Source organism: Panicum virgatum, chromosome 7N (genome assembly GCF_016808335.1).
Source record: "Panicum virgatum strain AP13 chromosome 7N, P.virgatum_v5, whole genome shotgun sequence".
Classification (NCBI taxonomy): Eukaryota; Viridiplantae; Streptophyta; class Magnoliopsida; order Poales; family Poaceae; genus Panicum; species Panicum virgatum.
Window position 1 is genome coordinate 46,874,761 of NC_053151.1, and position 18,174 is coordinate 46,892,934.

Here is an 18,174-nt window from a genome sequence, read left to right on the forward strand (position 1 = left end):
GCACCAACTTCTCGGCGAATTCCCAGAGCTGACTCGTCGGTTGTCTCCCACAGGCATGCCGCTCGACCTGGGGCCTCGAGATGATGCAAATTAAAATCATATAACACATATGATCAGAATCATGCATGGATGTATCCAACCCTGTTGGGAATCGAGATGGCCAAAAGACACACCAACTCACTCTAGAGTCGGTTAGCCTTTTCAATTTCTAGCTACTTAGTGTATAAGGTCCGTTTGGCGGCAGAGCCGCCTTCTCGCTTCCGGGTGGCAGAGCCTACCAACAGATGAAGCTGGCTTTCGGGAGGCAAAGCCTTCCTACGATGAAACCCAGACCTGATCCCTGGTGGCAGAGCCAACCTAAGATAAGATACTAGGTGGACACTTAAAAAATATAGAAATGCTAGAAATTATCATAAAAATTAGAAACATCCGACCATCAATCCAACAACTTTGATCATAATAGTCATTGGGTTTGTTTTCTTTCCTAATAAATTACCCACATCTGTGATTATGAAAATAAACTAAAGTAACCCCTAAATATATATTTAAATTACCCACCTCTGCCATTATTAAAAAATCTAAAGTAACTCTCTAATCTTTGTGTAAATTACCCACATATGCCATTATAAAAAATAATGCAAATAGCCCCCCTAAGTTTGCATATAAATTATCCAATTATGTTATATTAAAAGTTAAAGTAACCCCTAAATCTGAATCCAAATTATATAACTTTAACATAGTATTAAAATGCACCAATATAAATCTAAATTAATATTTCTATCATTATCAGTATATTATTTATATATTATTTATAAAAAATACTATCCACGATATGTGTCACGATGTATTCATGTGGGATAGAAGAGATAAGAAGTACCAATTCACAAATAAATGATTCAATTAAATTAAATATATATCAAACACACGTGGAGGTGTGATATAAATAAATGAAATCTATTGCAACAAGATATAAGATTTAACTTTATATTAATTTTGATTAGTCCGTGCGAGAGCACAGCTTGATAGGCTAGTAAATATCTAGGTTCTAGACTCTTCTTTACTTTGCCATGAAGAAACAATATCAGACTCTTCCAAATATCTTCTATTTTATGCTTTTCAAAATATTCTAGAACGATCCACAAGTATGCATTGTCATAATTCAACAGACCCCATCAATAGGATCTTCATCAGATCATAACTTATAGCATATTACTAGCATATATAGTACTAGATCGATCGACTATTTATTACCATATATAATTATCTGGTGTGTATACTAGATTTGCTAGCTGATCGGCATGCATGTATGCAGTATAGTTACTAGCTAGTAGCAGTGCCCACATATGTACTTAATTACCTGAGCGGGGGAAGTAGAGAAACATATAATCCTTGATCTCCATTGCGGCATCTTGAGCTCCGCTCTCGGCCAGATTGTTGATCAAATGGAGTAGTCAATACATGTATATTTTAGTTCATAGCATATATATCAATAATCAGAGAGCTGATCGATATTTATAGGACAACTTAACAAATCAAATAGAATGCATGCAAATTATTAGCAAATATATAAAATGAAATGAATGAACTTACTGAGGTTGTTGATAGCCATCAATGATGATTTGTTCCAAGTCAGCGAAGCAGCGCTGGAGCCAGTCGCGATCTTGTGGAACAGAGTCGAGGAGCGGCTTGAGGTGCTCGTCCCAGTGGCGACGTGCAGCAGCACGGTTGCTGCCGTCCTTCCTAGTAGTAACTAGTACATGACGCACGCGAGCCCGTGGAAGGTGTATACTTTTCTTGCGTCAAAATTTTTTAGAAATTTGCAAATGATTATGTTTAAGTACGACTTTTTTCGATGAGGTAGTGATCCCGGTCTATGGTTATTGTGATGTGTGCGTCGCAAAGTTAATCATTCTGCGGACCAAAGAGAAGAATCATGCTGATTAGTTATGAACTCTGAAATTACTGAATAGATGCGCACACAAACATCAGCGAAAGGTGCATTTAAATTACAGTACAAATCGTCACTGGGGGAAGCTTAGGAGCTTTACGAGAGTTGGAGGGCATACTTACTTAGTAGCCACTATATTTAGGAACGGAAATGCCATAATACATAGGTACATTAAGCCGAGGGTGAAATCCCTTCATGATCACACAGTTGGAATGCTGATGGAGAAATGCACGACCAGTACATGCATTCAGTGATTTGGGAAAATGGCAGCATTCTTGCTTTGGTGTCACCCCTGATAGTTGTTGGCATGGTCAGCAGCTGAATTGCTTCATAGGTAGGTGGGGATGATGTTATTCCTGCAAGTGAAATATGTATAGTTCTCTGTCAGGTAAGCATCGGAACACAATGCGTACAAGAACATAACACCTAAGACTATTTCAAGTTTGTTGAAAATATAATTATGTGTGTGCAATGAAACTGTATGATAAATTTTTTTTTGGAGACTTACCAGCAAGAAGAAGCAACTGCAACTCCTCAACTGAACATGGCCTATTGATCTAATGGTCTAAGAAGGATCTACGAATATACTGATAAGTAGCGATGAGATAGTGTTCTATCAGCAACAATACAACCTCGATTATGTTTGCCACTGTGAGGAGAGCATGATGAGATAGTTAATCTGGAGAAGGAAGTTAGTGACTGCTCTGACCTTTGATGTCGTGTATGTGTTGGGTAAGCAACTGATAAAGGTAAACGTCCAAATTAGTGTGGCTGATGTGATGCAGAGCCTTATATTCCTGGAAAGGGTTAAGCATAGCCACTGAAGCGAGTAGAAGCTGAACAACAGTATACGGTTTAAGTAAGCATAAGGACCTTGCAACCATGCTGGTATCAGGGCCTTGCAACCATGCTGGTATCAAAGGTACCTTTGCAGCACAGTGCACAAAGATAAGATGAAGTAATCTCCTCCAAATAACTAATGCAAATGTGGCTGAGACAAAGGATCTGAACACATGAACTGGTTCCATATGTATATTGCCTAGTGAGATTTGGATGGCCAAGGGAAACAGAGCGTCGAATACTGGAATGTTCAGCTTAAGAGAAGCTAATTGGAAACTGGATTCCGCAGTTAAGTCAACAACTATTTCGACATCTGTGATTGATTCAGAAGGGAGCTGAACACTGGTGTCGGTGCTTATGTTAATTGAAATTTCAGCTGGCCCGGTTGGTGGATGCTGGCCTTCTGTTCTGTCAATGAGATGCTGTGAAGATGTAGCTAAGAGAACAGGGACGATGCATTAGGATAGGGTTTTTATTTATCATCCGACAGAAAGTGATAGCATACCGAAGCTATGTGTGCATGATGAACTGTTTGTGAGATAATCAAGTGACTTAAGACACATTCTTTCTGCAGGGAAGAAAAAGCGAGCTAGTATTTGAAGTTTCAGAATGAGGACAGCCTCCTAATGCTATGGAAAAAAAATTAATGTAAAAGTAAAACTCCATCATTTTAACTTAACATTGAGGCTAGGAAAGCTGAACAACAGAACTAAAATGCTAGTGAATATAACAGATATTCTTTTTCAGGTGATTGGTTTTAGTCGGTTTCACTTAGATTTGGTGGTGGTGGTGGGGAGGGGGGGATTGCAGGTCGTGAACAGATCAAAAGGTTTAATCACAATCAACCTGGAAGGTGCTGCCTGTACTGAGCTGCTTCAGTTGATGTTCCTGCTACAATAAACAGGTCATCATTGCTCTTGACCTGGCAAGGGGTCACTATTTAGATTTAGGGGAAAATGGAATTCCTTAAGGAGAGTTAGATTTGCAAAGGAACCATATTTACTTATGGTACGGTTAACTGGATTCCAAAGGATTCGTACCATTAGAATATAGTTAACAACAGATGGGTCTATAATGGTCGAATACAGTTAGAATAGAATTTGATACCTGATTGTGTTAGCCTTTTTCTTGTAGGAGGTATTTCATACGTTTTTGCCAATTTTCAGCAGGATCTGAGTTTGCAGGATTGTGTGATAGGCCTAAGCATAGGTTGCAACAGTAAAGCACAGCATGATGAGGAGGAGCACAATAGGTAGGACAATACAACTTAAAGCAGAATATACTGCATTAGAGCATGGCTATTGGCATGAGCATGGCTAATGGCATGCGGCGACCGCGGGCTGCAAGAAGGCGTCCCAGCGGTAGACCCTACATTTAATTAATGCAGAGTAGAAAGTACTAGCCAATAGTACGTGCAGTAGCACCTCTCCGCCCGCTCAAGCGAGCGTCACACCAGCCGGCTGCTCCCTTCTCTCTCGTACTCTCTCTTTTCCATGTAGGATCCCAGCCAGCTCTCAGTTCTTTATAATACTTGCTCTTACTAGGAAGTAGATTGTGTGCGTGGTCTGGATAATGATGCATCGGGACAGAGGAATGATAAGTAATGTGAGGCATTAGTTGTAAAGAAGGCATAGACCTCGGGAGGAAGACCTTCAGATGCATCAATGGTGGAGAACAAACAGCACGCGCACGCAGAGGAAGGAGAACAACATAGAACCGCCATCGGGGGCGGGGCCTGCTCCGCCATGGGGGGAGGGGGGAGCTGCTGCTGCACACGCCCGTCGGCGACGCTCCGACCGCGCGCCCGCCGCTCACTGCAGCACCATGGAGCTCGAGGCCGCCAGATCCGGCTGCCGCCGCCATGGCCCGAGCACGAGGCCGCCGGATCTGGCCGGCCTCACCTATCTCCCTGGCTTGTTGGAGGAGGCCGCCAGCGCCTAGGAGGGAGGTGCCGGTGAGCGCGTGGTGGAGGAGGCCGCCGTGCGCTCTGTGCTGCTGCTCGCCGACGTAGCCCCGTCCGCATCAAGGTCGACGAGGTGGACAAGGACGCGCGCCGTCATGGAGGGCCCCCCCCCCACCCCCACTGAGTAGCTGTCAGTTATACTTAGTCATCCCCAATAAATTTTGATTAATTTCGATAAAATTTTTTAGTGTGAACACGAGGTTTTATTTCTAGGGTCCGGCTTTTGACGTGGGACTCATATGTGATTTCAACCATACTGTTTTGCACAAAGTAGCTGTTAGTCATACCGAGTCATATCCAACAAATTTCAGTCAATTTCGATAAAATTTTATAGTGTGAACGCAAGGTTTTATTTCTAAAGTCCGGCTCTTGATGTGGGACCCACATATAATTCTAGCCACGCTGCTTTACACAGAGTAGCTCCTAGTCATACTGAGTCATCTATAACAAATTTCAGTCAATTTCAATAAAATTTTATAGTGTGAACACGAAGTTTTATAACAAATTTTACTACTCGCTTTGCTGTTTGCTGGATTATTGGAGTAGTTGCAACTAATGACGACAATGTGTACGTGCTGTGCTGATGATTCGAGAGATCTAACGGCATTCTGATTCTGTGTCCTCTACTTTAGATGGGGTGGGCCGGACCTCAAGGGCAAGGTCGCGTTCCCGGATTCCCGCTGCCGGACGCGCGGCACAGGCATCTCGTGTGTCCCCAGACTTGCGCCGCGGGGAAGGGAATAAGGTGGAGGAGACGCCGTACCGTGGGCAGAGAGAACCTGGCGGCGCGGCAAGACGAACCAAGCGCCGCCGAGATCGCCGCGGCGTGCTTCGAGGCGGGCGGCCGGCGGCTAATGTGCGGCGACCGGTTCATGGTTGTCCACGAAGACGTCTTTGACGAGGGAGGGAGGCGCGCGGATGCGCTGGACGCAGCGCTGCGGGCTGCCGGAGACGCGTGGCAGAAGCAACTCGATCGCGTTCCAGGCGCGTTCGCTGAGACATCGAACTGGAGGGCCCGGCGGCACGGACCGACGCTGGACGGCCAAGATCGCCGCAGCGTTCTCTGAGGCGGCGCAGCATGGCACGGGACGAACATAACCCGCCGAAGTCGCCACGGCGTGCTCCGAGGCAGCCGGCATGAGGGCGGCGCGCGGCGCGACGGACTACTACGCGCTGAGGAAGATGAACAGGGGTCTTTTTTTTCTTCAGAGATTATATGCTCATAGATCTCGGCCAGTCGAGTTCAATCCAACAGGACGGTATTTGATTGACCCGCCTCTGGCCACCGCGCGCCTGGCCGCAATCGTCCGACGGCAACCACGCCGGCACGCCGTTTTGAGCTATGAGACTTGATAGAGCGCAGAGGCAGGCCTGTAGGAGGTTCACGAGCTGCCTCTGGACCCGTCTCGTTCCCCTCTGTACAGTCCCTTCCCTCCCGCCCATCACTGCAACACCATGGCCGACGGGGAGCCCTTGTGCGGCGGCATACATCCGCGTCAGCCGCGCGGAGCTCGAGAATAAGTATCTCGGGACTGGATCGTGCATGACGAGCTCCAGGCGGCGGCGCTTCTTGGAGATCGGCGGTGCGGCCAACAGTCTTCATCTACGAGGTGAACGCCGACCGCGACGAGTTAGTGGACGGCGGACCTGATGCCTGATCACCTGCACGGCGTTCCAAGGCAAAGTGGTCATGTCTGTGAACCGACACAATGTCATTGGACTCGTCGCCGCTGCAGCTAGAGGGGCTGAGGGGGTGGCTGGACTTCAACCTCAAGGTCGCGTTCCAGCTTCCCGCTGCCGGACGCGCGGCGAGGCAGCTCACGTCCCAGGCGCGTGCGCTGTGACATCGACCTGGGGAGGCCTCGCGGCGTGCTCCGACTCCGACGCGGCCGGCATGAGGGCGGCGCGCCGCGCGCGAGGAAGATGAACAGGGGCCCTTTTCTTTTGCGATTATGCTCGTAAATCTCAGCCGGTCAAGTTGGATCCAACGGTTATTACCGCACCAGGGTGGACGGTATTTCATTTACCGTCCACCCCGGGACGGTATTTGATTCACCGACCACCCTTGGGGGCGGCCCAGCTCTCGCGGTCTCGTCGCCGCGCGCCTGGCCGCCCTCGTCAGACGACGGCAACCACGCCGGCATGCTGTTTTGAGCTCGACCACATGATAACGCGTAGGGTAGGAAGCTCGCGAGCAGCCTCTGAACCCGCCTCGTGCTCTCTGTACAAGACGACCATGGCCGTGGGGGAGTCGCGCACGGCGGCATACATCCGCATCAGCGAATCGTAGCTCGATCGAGAACAAGCACCTCCGAGATGGGCATTGGATCGTTCATGACGTGCTCCAGGTGGTGCGCTTCGTGGAGATAGGCGGCGCGGCCAACCGTCTTCATGTACGAGGTAGCCGTCGTCGTTCGACGGCGACAGCGAGCGGCAACGCGTGCTGGTGGATCTGCTCGCCTGGACGGCGCTCCAAGGCAAAGCGTTCATGTCTTCGCCAACCGACTCGCTGCCACTTGTCCCGGTGCCGCATCGGGGGTTGCAGGACCTCAAGCGCAAGGTCGCGTTCCCACTTCCCAGCTCCCCGCTGCCGGACGCGCGCGCGGCGAGAGGACCTGGCGGCGCGGCAATACGGAACCAGCGCCGCCGAGATCGCCGCGGCGTGCTTCGAGGCGGGCGGCGGGCGGGCTGTGTGCGGCGAGCCGGCGACCGGTTCGTGGTTTTCCGTGAGGACGGTTCTGACGAGCGAGGGACGTGGGAAGGGCCCAACTTTTCGTGATTATTGTCTTCAATCTCGACCGTTCGAGACCCACCCGACGCTGGAGATACACCCAGGGGTGGACGGTATTTCATTTACCGTCCACCCCCCGATCCCGTCCAGGAGCTCTCACCTCCGTGGCGACCTCGCCGGGCTCGCCGTTGGCAACCACGCCTTCGGGGCCTCCACCGCCTAGCTTCTACACACACGCGCTCTCGGAAGAGCGTGTTCGCCAGCGTGCCGTCCCGTGGACTTCGCCTCCGCTGCGCCCCTTCTCGTCAGGCTGGAATTGAGGCGTGCGACAACTTCTGCCGCCATCGCCGGAGGCTCGAGCGCCCGGCGTCGTGCTACCTCGTTCTGGCCGCCAATGGAGCACACGCGCGGCAGAGGTATCCGTGTCACCGTATGGGCCGCGCCTCCACTTCTCCCCATTTTCTCAGACGCTGGATTGGTGCCCCGAGTCGAGGTCGGTGCTCGCCCCGCTGTTGCCGTGTGGGCGTGCTCACCGGCGCGCGGCGGCAGCAGACGGGGGATGCGCGCGTCCAAACGTGACCGCCAGGGACCCGGGGTGTGAGAACTTCAAGCCCATAATGCGTTGCCGCTGTGTCGACGGCGGGAAGGCCATCCAACTGTCCAATTTCATGGCCGATGTGAAACTCTGAAGCAATGGCCGGCGCAGTTGCTCTTACGCTTGCTGAAGATTGGGGGGATTTGTTGCAAGCTGAAAGTGGCTTCAGGCTAGTTAAATGTTATAAATAATTTCAGAGAGATTCGCAGGTGCTCTTACTCTTATGTGATGACTCTTCAAGATATCCAAGAGAGAACAAAATGTTTTGATTGTGCACACTTTGTTTGTTCACCAAGGTAGAGACTAGAGACTGAAACAGGGAAGTCCATATGTTAGCAAATGTAGCTTGTACTCACCGCTCCTCTCTTGTATTTCTTGATACAAACACTTCTATGAGTCATAAATAAAAGCTATGCCTTCCTCTAAAAATACATCATGGATTCGGATTGCGACTGCATAATGCATTCTAATACCTAATTTTATTCAGATGTATTCTAATACATATAGTTGCAGTCAATAAGGGATGCAACAAGACCAATATAAGTGTGTTTTTTTCTATGGGAATATATAACTGCTTCTTTGAAAAGACTTGTAAAATATAAAAGAAGTATGTAATTATTAATGTATTACGAATCTAAAAAAATTATTTACACATACAAATATTGTATAACCTAACCATCTAGCGTCCCTCTAACACTGTCAGGTCCATATTATTCATGGAGCTACTAGTGTTTTCTCCTGTTTCCTGGGCTTCAGAATACCTCTGTGAGAAGTAAACAGGCTGTTTTTGGACCGAAAGTGCTGTAGTTTCATTCTCCAGCATGAACACCACTGATGACATGAGCGGCCTACTATTTGGATTGTCTTGCACACACAAGAGTCCTATGTGGATGCACCTCAAAGCTTCATTTGGCGAACAACTCCCAAGAAGGGATGAGTCCACCAGATTCATTGCCTTTCCTTCTTTCCATAAGCTCCAAGCCTGTACCCGTTGAATCAATTTCATAAGTTATCAGTAAAACTTGTTGCATTGTGAAAATTTCAAGCATGCTACCATACTTACATAAGCTAATAGATTTGGGAAGTCCGTAATGTGAGTTAAACTAATCTTCAAACCGCTTATAATCTCCAAAAGTATGACACCAAAGCTGTATGTATCAGACTTGACAGAAAAGGCGCCATCCATTGCATATTCAGGAGACATGTAACCACTGTTTAAAAATGTTAATACACAGAGTTATAAAAAAAATTTGAGTTATGTGCAAGAAAATAAAGAATCAATTTAAACTGTGAGGTGTGGATTACTCACTATGTCCCAACAACTCGATTAGTGTTTGCTTCATGCTGGTTTCCTCCAAAGATTCTTGCCATACCGAAATCTGAAATCTTAGGACTCATATCGGCATCCAAAAGTATGTTGCTTGGCTTGAGATCTCTGTGAATTATCGTCAATCTTGAATCCCGGTGTAGGTAAAGAAGTCCCCTTGATATTCCTTCGATTATCTTGAACCTCGTTGGCCAATCAAGCACTTTTTTACTTGTAGAATCTGCAATGGCATTATAAGTAAGCACTCAAATTGCAGCAGTAACTGCAGGTACCGTCCATCTTACTATTAGTAATTGGAGACTCCTTTTGAAGCCTCACGTGAAGCCACATAGGATCCCTAGGTGGACACTCTAAAAATAGAGAAATTCTTGAACTTCTCACAAAAATCAAAACCATCCGGCCATCAATCCGACAACTCTAATTATAATAGTTATTAGATCTGTTATCTTTCCTAATAAACTACTCCCTTCTTCCATTATAAAAATAGAATAAGTAACCCCTTAAATATATATCTAAATTACCTACCTTTGCTATTTTTTTAAAAAAAATCTAAAGTAACCATATAATCTTCAGGTAAATTACCCACCTATACCATTATAAAAATAATAAAAATAACCTCCTAACTTTGCATATAAATTGTCCAATTATATCATTGTTAAAAGTTGAAGTGATCCCTAAATCTGAATCTTCAATTATATAATTATAACAAAATATTAAAGCACACCAATATAAAATTCTAAATTACTATTTCTGTTACTATTAATATGTATTTATGTTATTATTTATATAAAAATAGTAGCCACGATATGTGTCACCATGTATTCATGTATGATAGAAAAGACAAGAATACCAATTCACAAATAAATGGTTCAATTAAATATATATCAAACACATATAGATGTGTGATGCAAAATGAAATCTATTACAACTAGATAATAATAAATTTGTATTTTATAGTTTACATTAGAATATGTAAAAAATGAAAGAGGATGTGAGATAGATAATTGTAATTACTAGATATAAGTTTTGTTTTTATATTAATTCTAATTAGTCCGTGTGGGGCTAAGGGATGATAGGCCAGTTTTTTATATGAGAGAGAGAGAGAGAGAGAGAGAGAGAGAGAGAGAGAGAGAGAGAGACCGAAAATGAAGCAATCCAAGCTTTTGTTTGGTAAATATTCATAAATCAGCAACTTCTCATCTCCATGAATACAGCAACCAAGAAGTCTGACGAGGTTCCTATGCTGCAATTTAGCGATCAGAAGAACTTCATTTCTGAATTCCTCTACGCCTTGTCCAGAACCCTGACCAAGCCTTTTGATTGCAACTTCTTTTTTCTGGTCCAGCATACCCTGCATGGTTACATCATTTGTAAACTGAAAAGGCAGTGTGCCACAGATTTCATACTAGTATTATGCAAAAGATATTTTTTGTTACCTTATAAACCTTCCCAAAGCCACCTTCTCCAAGCATATTGGCTTCAGAAAAATTATTTGTTGCAATCACAATATCCCCAAAGCTTACAAATGGAAGCTCTAGGTTTTCATCACCTAGAATCTCTTTCTTCTGAACATTGTTGTTTCGACGTTGGCCTAACAGAAACATCATTCAGTATCGTCTGTTAGTAGTAGGCAGTACATTGATCAGGAACATTGCAATCTGATCATTCTGAATAGTGAAGTAGCTTTACCTCTAAGCCTGCATATCCAAACAAGGTACAGGCATGCGGCCGTAAGTGCAAGCACAGACGCCAGAACCGGAAGCACGATTCTTGTCACATCCATCCTCTTCTCTTTAGCTGCAGAAAAGTAGCGTTAACCTGCTGAAAAACCAATTCCTTCAGAATTCAATCTTTAATACGTACTACTAGTTCGTAAATTTGCTTACCAAATTCAGATTTTGCCAACCTCACGTATAGATCCTGCCCCTTGTCCACGTACCGGACATCAACAATGTAATTCGTCCACATGACGCAGCCACTGCCAGCGCCTCCTCCTCGGATGTCGGCGGCGGCGTAGGCCACGCACGAGCAGTTGGCGAAGCACCTAGCTCTGCACTGACCCAGCGTCGCGCTCATGTCCACCGTCGTGTTGTCCGTGTCCGGCAGCTTCACTCCCCGCACCACCATGAACCCGTCCGTGGTCGTCCCGTTGCCGCACTCCAGCGGCACGTTCCTCCGGCACCCGCCTCCGGACTCCCTCATGGACCACTGCGAAGGGTTCACGGGGCTGAACCCCGCGATGCAGCTGCAGAACAGCGTGGACGCCGTGTTCACGTTGCACAGGCCGAAGGCGCCGCACATGGCGTAGTCGTCGCAGACGTCCCTCGGCGCCTGCGCGAAGGTGTTCCATACGCGGCTGGCCGGGTCCCATGCCAGCCGCTGCAGCACGCCGACCTCGTTCAGCACGAGGCGGGAGAAGGGCGCGTCGGCCGTGGCGTTGAAGATGTAGGCGACCTCGTCGGCGCGGACGACGACCTCGTTGGAGAAGAGCTCCGAGTAGGACGCCATCTCCGGGACGCCGCTGAACCACAGGCCGTTCCAGGGCCCCGTCCGGTACTTCTTGACGCCGCCCTGCCACGACACGCAGTCCGGGAGGCCCCTGGTGTCCAACGCCCGGCGGCAGTCGCCCGGCGCCGGGTCGTTCGGCGCGCGCCACGACGTGAGCGACCACTCGGCGCCGGTCCGCGGGTCCATGCCGAGCCTCATGCCGGCGAGCAAGGTGTTGGACGGGTGATCGAACGACTGCCACAGCACGTCGCCGCCGCTCTGCTCGCGCACGACCAGGTTGCCGGTGTCGAGCAGCTGCGCCACGGCAGGAGCGGATCGCGTTGTATTCGAAGACCACGCGGTCTGGCCAGAGCCGCCGTCGAGAAGGCGAAGGATCCCCGTGGCAGCGATCTCCAGTACGCCGGCGGTGTTGTTGCTGAGCGGGGTGTCACGGTTGGCCACCCAGCAGACAGCCTCCGGGGACGCGGCGAACCAGATGCCGAGGTATCTCTTGGCTGGCACGCCGGTCGGCGAGAAGAAGCCCAGTGTGAAGGAGCCGGCGGCCGAGACCAGCGTCTCGCCGTCGGTGATGTTGCCACCGGTGTTGAGCGTGTCGGATGCGATGGCAGCGGCCGAGGCTCTGAGAAAAAGCAAGAGCACGGGGAAAATCATGGCGAGATGGTTGGGAGATCTGTTGGTTGTTGGTGCCTCCATAATGGATGATGCCAGATGCTCGTCCTTGCACAAGAAAGCTCCCGGTCTCACTCTCACTGGACAGTGCTATAAAACATTGCTGCTTCGCTGCTTTCCATTGGCTGTGCGAAAGAAAGGCATCCTGATACGATCAGACAGAACATCTACGACGACTACGAGTAAATTGACTTGGTCCTGGATGGATAAGTTGCAGGGTCTGCAAATAAAGAAGGTAGGCTGCTCATGGATGATACGTGACTGCCAACTGCATGTCAAGTGAAGTCACATCCCCTTTCTTGCTTTGTCAGTTTGTCAAGCATAGGCCTAGCGCCTTGCCCTCAGGGAAATGAAAACCAGATCGATCCCTGTCGTCGCAGTCTGATCGCTCTAGAAAAACGGCGTGAAACAGCAAGTACCCTTCATCACTTCGTCAGTACCCTTGCCCCAACGTTTTGTCGAAAATTTGAGTGATTCGCAAGTAAGCGACGGTTCGAAAATGACGCGTGCGTCGACCAGGAAGCCGTGGGGATCGGAGCTGAGCACCGGTGTATGAGAGAGACGAGCTGCTGTCCTAGCAAAAAGAGAACTCCACTTGGACGCGCACACACTTGCCATGGATCACGGCAACAGAGTCGGTGTCGTCTGTTGTCCAACACGGCGGGGAGCAGCCGGCATTGACCCAAGGTGAGTGATTGATGACGACGGCCGATTCTGGGACGAACTCATGTAGGACAGTAGTAGGGACATTTTCAGCCCCGAACTCTCTCGGTTGGCAAGAGTTGGGCCGATTCTGTCTCAAAACTCAAAAGGGGTTCTACAGCCCGTGAAAGCGAAATAGTACTACTATAAGGGATAGATAGGCCGTGTGGACTCTCCCCTCTCGATACTCCGTATATTGGGCGGACTCTCCCCTCTCGATACTCCGTATATTGGGTCTGAATTTGGCGAGCCTATTTTTTTGACGCCTTTTTTTATTGTATATTTTTTAAAAATATTTTTTACAGATATATATTTTCGGTTTCACATTTTACAGTTTTATACCCCTACCGCCCGGCAGGGGGGCGGCAGGGGGGCGGCAGAGACCTACATGTAAATAAATATATATTTTTTGCGCGGAGGCCCCTGGCGGGAGCCTGCCGCCCCCCTGTCGGGCGGGCGGGCTGCCTGCCGCCCGGTGGAGGGGCGGCAGGCAGCCCGCCCGGCAGGGGGGCGGTAGGCTCCCCCCAAATATAAAAGTCAAACTGCACTACCTCCAGCACCAAGTTCTGTTAACTGGGATGACGACCTAGATGACTTCAAGCCCCCCCGAGCTATGATCTCCAAGAAATGACATGATGTGTATCATATGGTGTTATGGTGTTGATCGGTCTAGATTGTGAAATAAATTGTGACGGGGCGGCATGCCTCCTCTACCTTTAATTGCAATACTTATATGTTTGTTATGTTTGATTGCAATGATTATATTTTTTGTGAACCTTGAACCTCGTGTGGCTCCATGACTCGGTCAAGTAGAGCTTGCGTTCAGAATTGTTTGATTTGTTTAATTGGTGCTTGTGGTAAAGGTGGCCACAAACCATGTGTCCAATCATTTGGGGCTGACCAATTTGATACAATGAACGAAATTTAAATTGAACGTTAAACAAGATACCACATAAGATATTACATTGAAGGTTTCATTCATTACAACCAAATTCTATAGAAATACGCACTGCCAATTAAATTGAAGTCACCGTAATGAACTTGAAATGCCACCTTGCTCGACATATCTGGCCATCCAAAGACTTTATTTTAATTAATCCAATATCTAGAAACATGGTATGACTTCAATTATAACCACTAATCCGAACCCTAAGTGCTTGCAATAATAAAAAAATACTAATCATAGAATTAAACATACAAAAAAATTTCAATGAGAAAGTTGAGAAATATTGGTTAACTGCGGTTCGGATCCAAAATCCGGCATGGCTTCGCCGGTAGAATTTACCTCCCTCACCCCTCCTCTCTCCCTCTCCCCTCTCTGGATCTCGTGGGCAGGAAATGAGGGTGCGAGGAAAGGGATTCAGATTTTATATTGGGGGGAGCCTGCCGCCCCCCTGCCGGGCGGGCGGGCTGCCTGCCGCCCCTCCACCGGGCAGGCAGGTGCCTGCCGCCCAGCAGGGGGGCGGCAGGCTCCCGCAAGGGGCCTCCGCGCAAAAAAAAATATATTTATTTACATGTAGGTCACTGCCGCCCCCTACCGGGCGGTAGGGGTATAAAACTGTAAAATGTGAAATCGAAAATATATTTCTGTAAAAAATATTTTTAAAAAATATAAAAATAAAAAAAAAACCGCTTTTTTTGACGGTCTAGAAATTGGTGGGCTCTCGTCTGTAAGCAATGGCCACAGCCCACACTGCACCTTTTTTTTAGAGAAAATTCCTTATTTGACACTTCTAAAGTTGCTAATTCCTTTCTTGGTCCTAGAAAGTTGGAATTTCCATATTTGACACTACTCCAAACTTTCATTCCCAATATGACACTACCATCCATCTGAGGCACTAACGGTGTTAACTGGCACGTGAAAAGACCATTTTGCTCCTGAATCAAATTAATGTGTTTTGCTGTTATGAAGTTATGTCAACTGTATGTACGCTGCCATGCCAAAATAATGCTGAGATAATGCCGAAATAATGCTGAAATAATGTTGAAGCTACGTAGATATAACTTCATGATAGCAAAACACATTAATTTGATTCAGGGTGTCTTTTCACGTGCCAGTTAACATCGTTAGCGTCTCAGATGGATGGCAGTGTCATATTAGGAATGAAAGTTTGAAGCAGTGTCAAATAGGGAATTTTCAACTTTCCAGGGCCAACAAAGGAATTAGTAACTTTGGTAGTGTCAAATAGGGATTTTTTTTTTGTAAAGATCAAGCCGTGTAAAACAATTCCAACAGTATTGTAAACATTGTCCGAGATCCCAGGAGATAAATCTCCATAATCTCCTTGGGTGTCACATCAATTAGCTTGCTTCTTCCAACAGATTTGATTCTTTTATCTCGAAATCATAATCTTCACCATATCCTCGAAAATGGTCTTCTTTGATGTGGTTATCGCCAACAAGCTATCGCCACTTCGTCCACAAGATGGACATCTCGCGTCCCTGGATAGACAACACTACATGACGCTTCATTGGTGACAGCAACGAGTGTGTTACCATTACTTATGCATCCTTTTACTAGTTTACATGAAGTAATTTTTATTTGCACATTTATTTCTTATAGATGTCTTCTGATCTCGTGAAGAGAGAGTTCGATGTGCTTACCCCGAATGGGAGTAACTACCTGTCTTGGTCACTTGATGCTGAAATCCTTTTGACAGGGAAAAATCTCTTGAAGACGATTAAACCCAAATCAGGAGAGTCTTCGTCTGAAACGGAGAATGCTCAAGCATTGCATTTCTTAAGGCATCATTTAAGTACAACCCTGAAGAATGAGTACATGACCGAAAGAAACCTTAAGGTCTTGTGGGACTCACTGCATGAGGGCTTTGAGAAGATTGAATCTGTCTTACTGCCTAAAGTGGAGCGCGAATGGCAGAACCTTCGCTTCCAAGACTACAAGACAGTTGAGGAATACAATACTGCACTTTATGGGTTTGTCACACGCATGAAGCTATGTGGACGTATGCTTGAAGACAAAGATCTCATAAACAAGACCCTGTCAACCTTCCACCCTAAACTCACTTATGTGAGTCGCCAGTACAAATTGGACAACTATAAGACATATGTTGCCCTGAGTAATGCCTTGCAGCAAGACCACGGAGAAGATGAGACAATCATGCAGAACCACTTATCTCGTCCTACTGGCACCGTGACACCACCTGAAGCACATGCCACATCATTCAAGAAGAATGATAATAAAGGGAAAGGCACTCATAAGGCGCCATGGAAGGGAAAAGGCAAGCAATTCAAGAAGAACAAAATGCAAAAGTCTAAGAAGACACTTTCAGGGGGAGAGTACGGTAAACAGGATCAGGATTGTTACAGATGTGGCATGAGAGGACATTGGTCTCGCATTTGCCGCACTCCTAAACACATCGTGGACTTGTATCAAGACCTTCATGGCCAGAAAAAGAAGAAGCAAGCACAGCATGAAGCTCACTTTGTTGATAGCGAGAAGCTAGAGATAGAAAGAGCTATGAAGACAACAGAAGGCAACAATAAGGATATGGGAGAATCAAGCAAGAATCCTAGAGATATAGATCTTGATGATGACCTTATGGATGAAGATGACCTTCTTAGTGAAGAAGATGTGCATGGGGACACTAAGTAGTTCTCAAATAGTCGTACTAGTTATAATAGTGATGCATTAAGTTTTAAATTCTTGTAATGGATTTAATGGTCAAGTATAATCTCTGGTAGATTTTATAATATTAAGTTACTGGTTTAAGCTTATGTTTTTCTACCTATATTTAAGTGTTTTTGCTATATTCATAATTAAATGCTTTGTTTTATTATAGAACGTGAAGTACAATGGCTATGGGTGAGGAAATATGTCTTATCGATAGTTGCACAACTGGCACAGTTCTTAGGGATACTCGTTACTTCCAAACACTTAGAAGGTATGAAGGAAGCATAACGACTGTCATTGGAAATGATAATAAAATTGTTGGCACTGATAGAGCCACAATTATCCTACCGAATGGAACAAGTTTAGTAATCAATGAAGCATTACTTTATCCAGACTCAACTAGAACGTTGTCAAGCTTCAAAGATATCCGTGCTAATGGTTTTCACGTAGAAACAAATGATGAGGATGGTGAAGAACGCCTAAGCATGACTAGAAAGCATGGTGATCAAAAGACCGTTGTAGAAAGTTTCCCATCCATTAAAGAAAGCTTGTACTACACGTATGTTAAACCACAAAGTGATATTGCTGTGTTCAAAATAATTTTTAGCAACCAAGAGTCGTATAGAATATGGCATGATAGACTTGGGCATCCTGGACTCAATATGATGCAACGAATCGTGAAGAATTCAAATGGTCATAATTTAATAACTAAAGATTTCCCAAATCAAGAAGATTTTTTGTTCATCGCATGTGCAAAAGGGAAGCTAATAACAAGACCCTCACAACTTAAAATTCAAGCAGAATCAATGTTGTTCCTGGAACGAATTCAGGGTGATATATGTGGACCAATTAGTCCCCTGTCAGGGCCTTTTCGGTATTTTATGGTTTTAATAGATGCTTCCTCGAGTTGGAGTCACGTATGTCTGTTATCCACTAGAAATCACGCATTTGCACGTTTAGTGTCTCAAATCATATAATTGAAAAATAATTTCCCAGATAATCGAATTAAATCCATCAGAATGGATAATGCGGGAGAATTTACCTCGAAGGTATTTAATGATTATTGTATGACATTGGGAATTAAAGTGGAACATTCAGTACCACATGTGCACACACAAAATGGTCTAGCAAAATCATTAATAAAGAGGATCAAGCTAATAGCGCGACCATTGCTACAGAATTGTTTATTACCCACATCTTGTTGGGGGCACGCGGTGCTACATGCAGCAGCACTAATACAATTGAGACCATCTGCAACAA

At 46.3% G+C, this 18,174-nt stretch overlaps 2 protein-coding genes and 1 long non-coding RNA gene across 5 annotated transcripts; 1 reads left to right on the forward strand and 2 right to left on the reverse strand.

The window, feature by feature from the left end:
• Nucleotides 1-1,937: 1,937 nt before the first annotated feature.
• Nucleotides 1,938-4,766, reverse strand: LOC120682948. Its single transcript, XR_005678653.1, has 2 exons — nt 2,457-4,766; nt 1,938-2,304 (listed from the first exon to the last, which is right to left on the reverse strand). It is a non-coding gene; the product is annotated as an uncharacterized LOC120682948 (long non-coding RNA).
• Nucleotides 4,767-8,523: 3,757 nt separating this feature from the next.
• LOC120683201 (receptor-like serine/threonine-protein kinase SD1-8) lies at nt 8,524-12,792 on the reverse strand. 3 transcript variants are annotated; one of them, XM_039965226.1, is made up of 7 exons: nt 11,291-12,775; nt 11,094-11,201; nt 10,841-10,995; nt 10,545-10,755; nt 9,387-9,624; nt 9,141-9,288; nt 8,524-9,059 (listed from the first exon to the last, which is right to left on the reverse strand). In XM_039965226.1, exons 1-7 carry the CDS (start codon nt 12,603-12,605, stop codon nt 8,757-8,759), a joined length of 2,478 nt encoding a protein of 825 aa, XP_039821160.1. In that variant the 5' UTR covers nt 12,606-12,775; the 3' UTR covers nt 8,524-8,756. The 3 variants fall into 3 exon arrangements, with proteins under 3 accessions (XP_039821160.1, XP_039821161.1, XP_039821162.1); XM_039965227.1 differs by lacking the exon at nt 8,524-9,059 and having other exon boundaries at nt 9,162-9,288; nt 9,383-9,624; nt 11,291-12,788; XM_039965228.1 differs by lacking the exons at nt 8,524-9,059; nt 9,141-9,288; nt 9,387-9,624 and adding an exon at nt 9,896-10,509 and having other exon boundaries at nt 10,544-10,755; nt 11,291-12,792.
• Nucleotides 12,793-16,062: 3,270 nt separating this feature from the next.
• On the forward strand, nt 16,063-16,896 carry LOC120681346. Its single transcript, XM_039962847.1, has one exon. The coding sequence runs from the start codon at nt 16,063-16,065 to the stop codon at nt 16,894-16,896; it is 834 nt and encodes a 277-aa protein (XP_039818781.1).
• The last annotated feature ends 1,278 nt before the right edge of the window (nt 16,897-18,174 follow it).

Coding starts and splice junctions, on each gene's coding strand:
- LOC120683201 (XM_039965226.1), bottom strand. CDS start 12,605: ATGGAGGCACCAACAACCAACAGATCTCCCAACCATCTCGCCATGATT. Junction 10,756..10,840: donor GCTTTGGGAAGGTTTATAAG/GTAACAAAAAAT, acceptor GTAACCATGCAG/GGTATGCTGGACCAGAAAAA. Junction 9,625..10,544: donor CTTGGATTGCTTCATTTTCG/GTCTCTCTCTCT, acceptor ATGCCATTGCAG/ATTCTACAAGTAAAAAAGTG.
- LOC120681346 (XM_039962847.1), top strand. CDS start 16,063: ATGACCGAAAGAAACCTTAAGGTCTTGTGGGACTCACTGCATGAGGGC.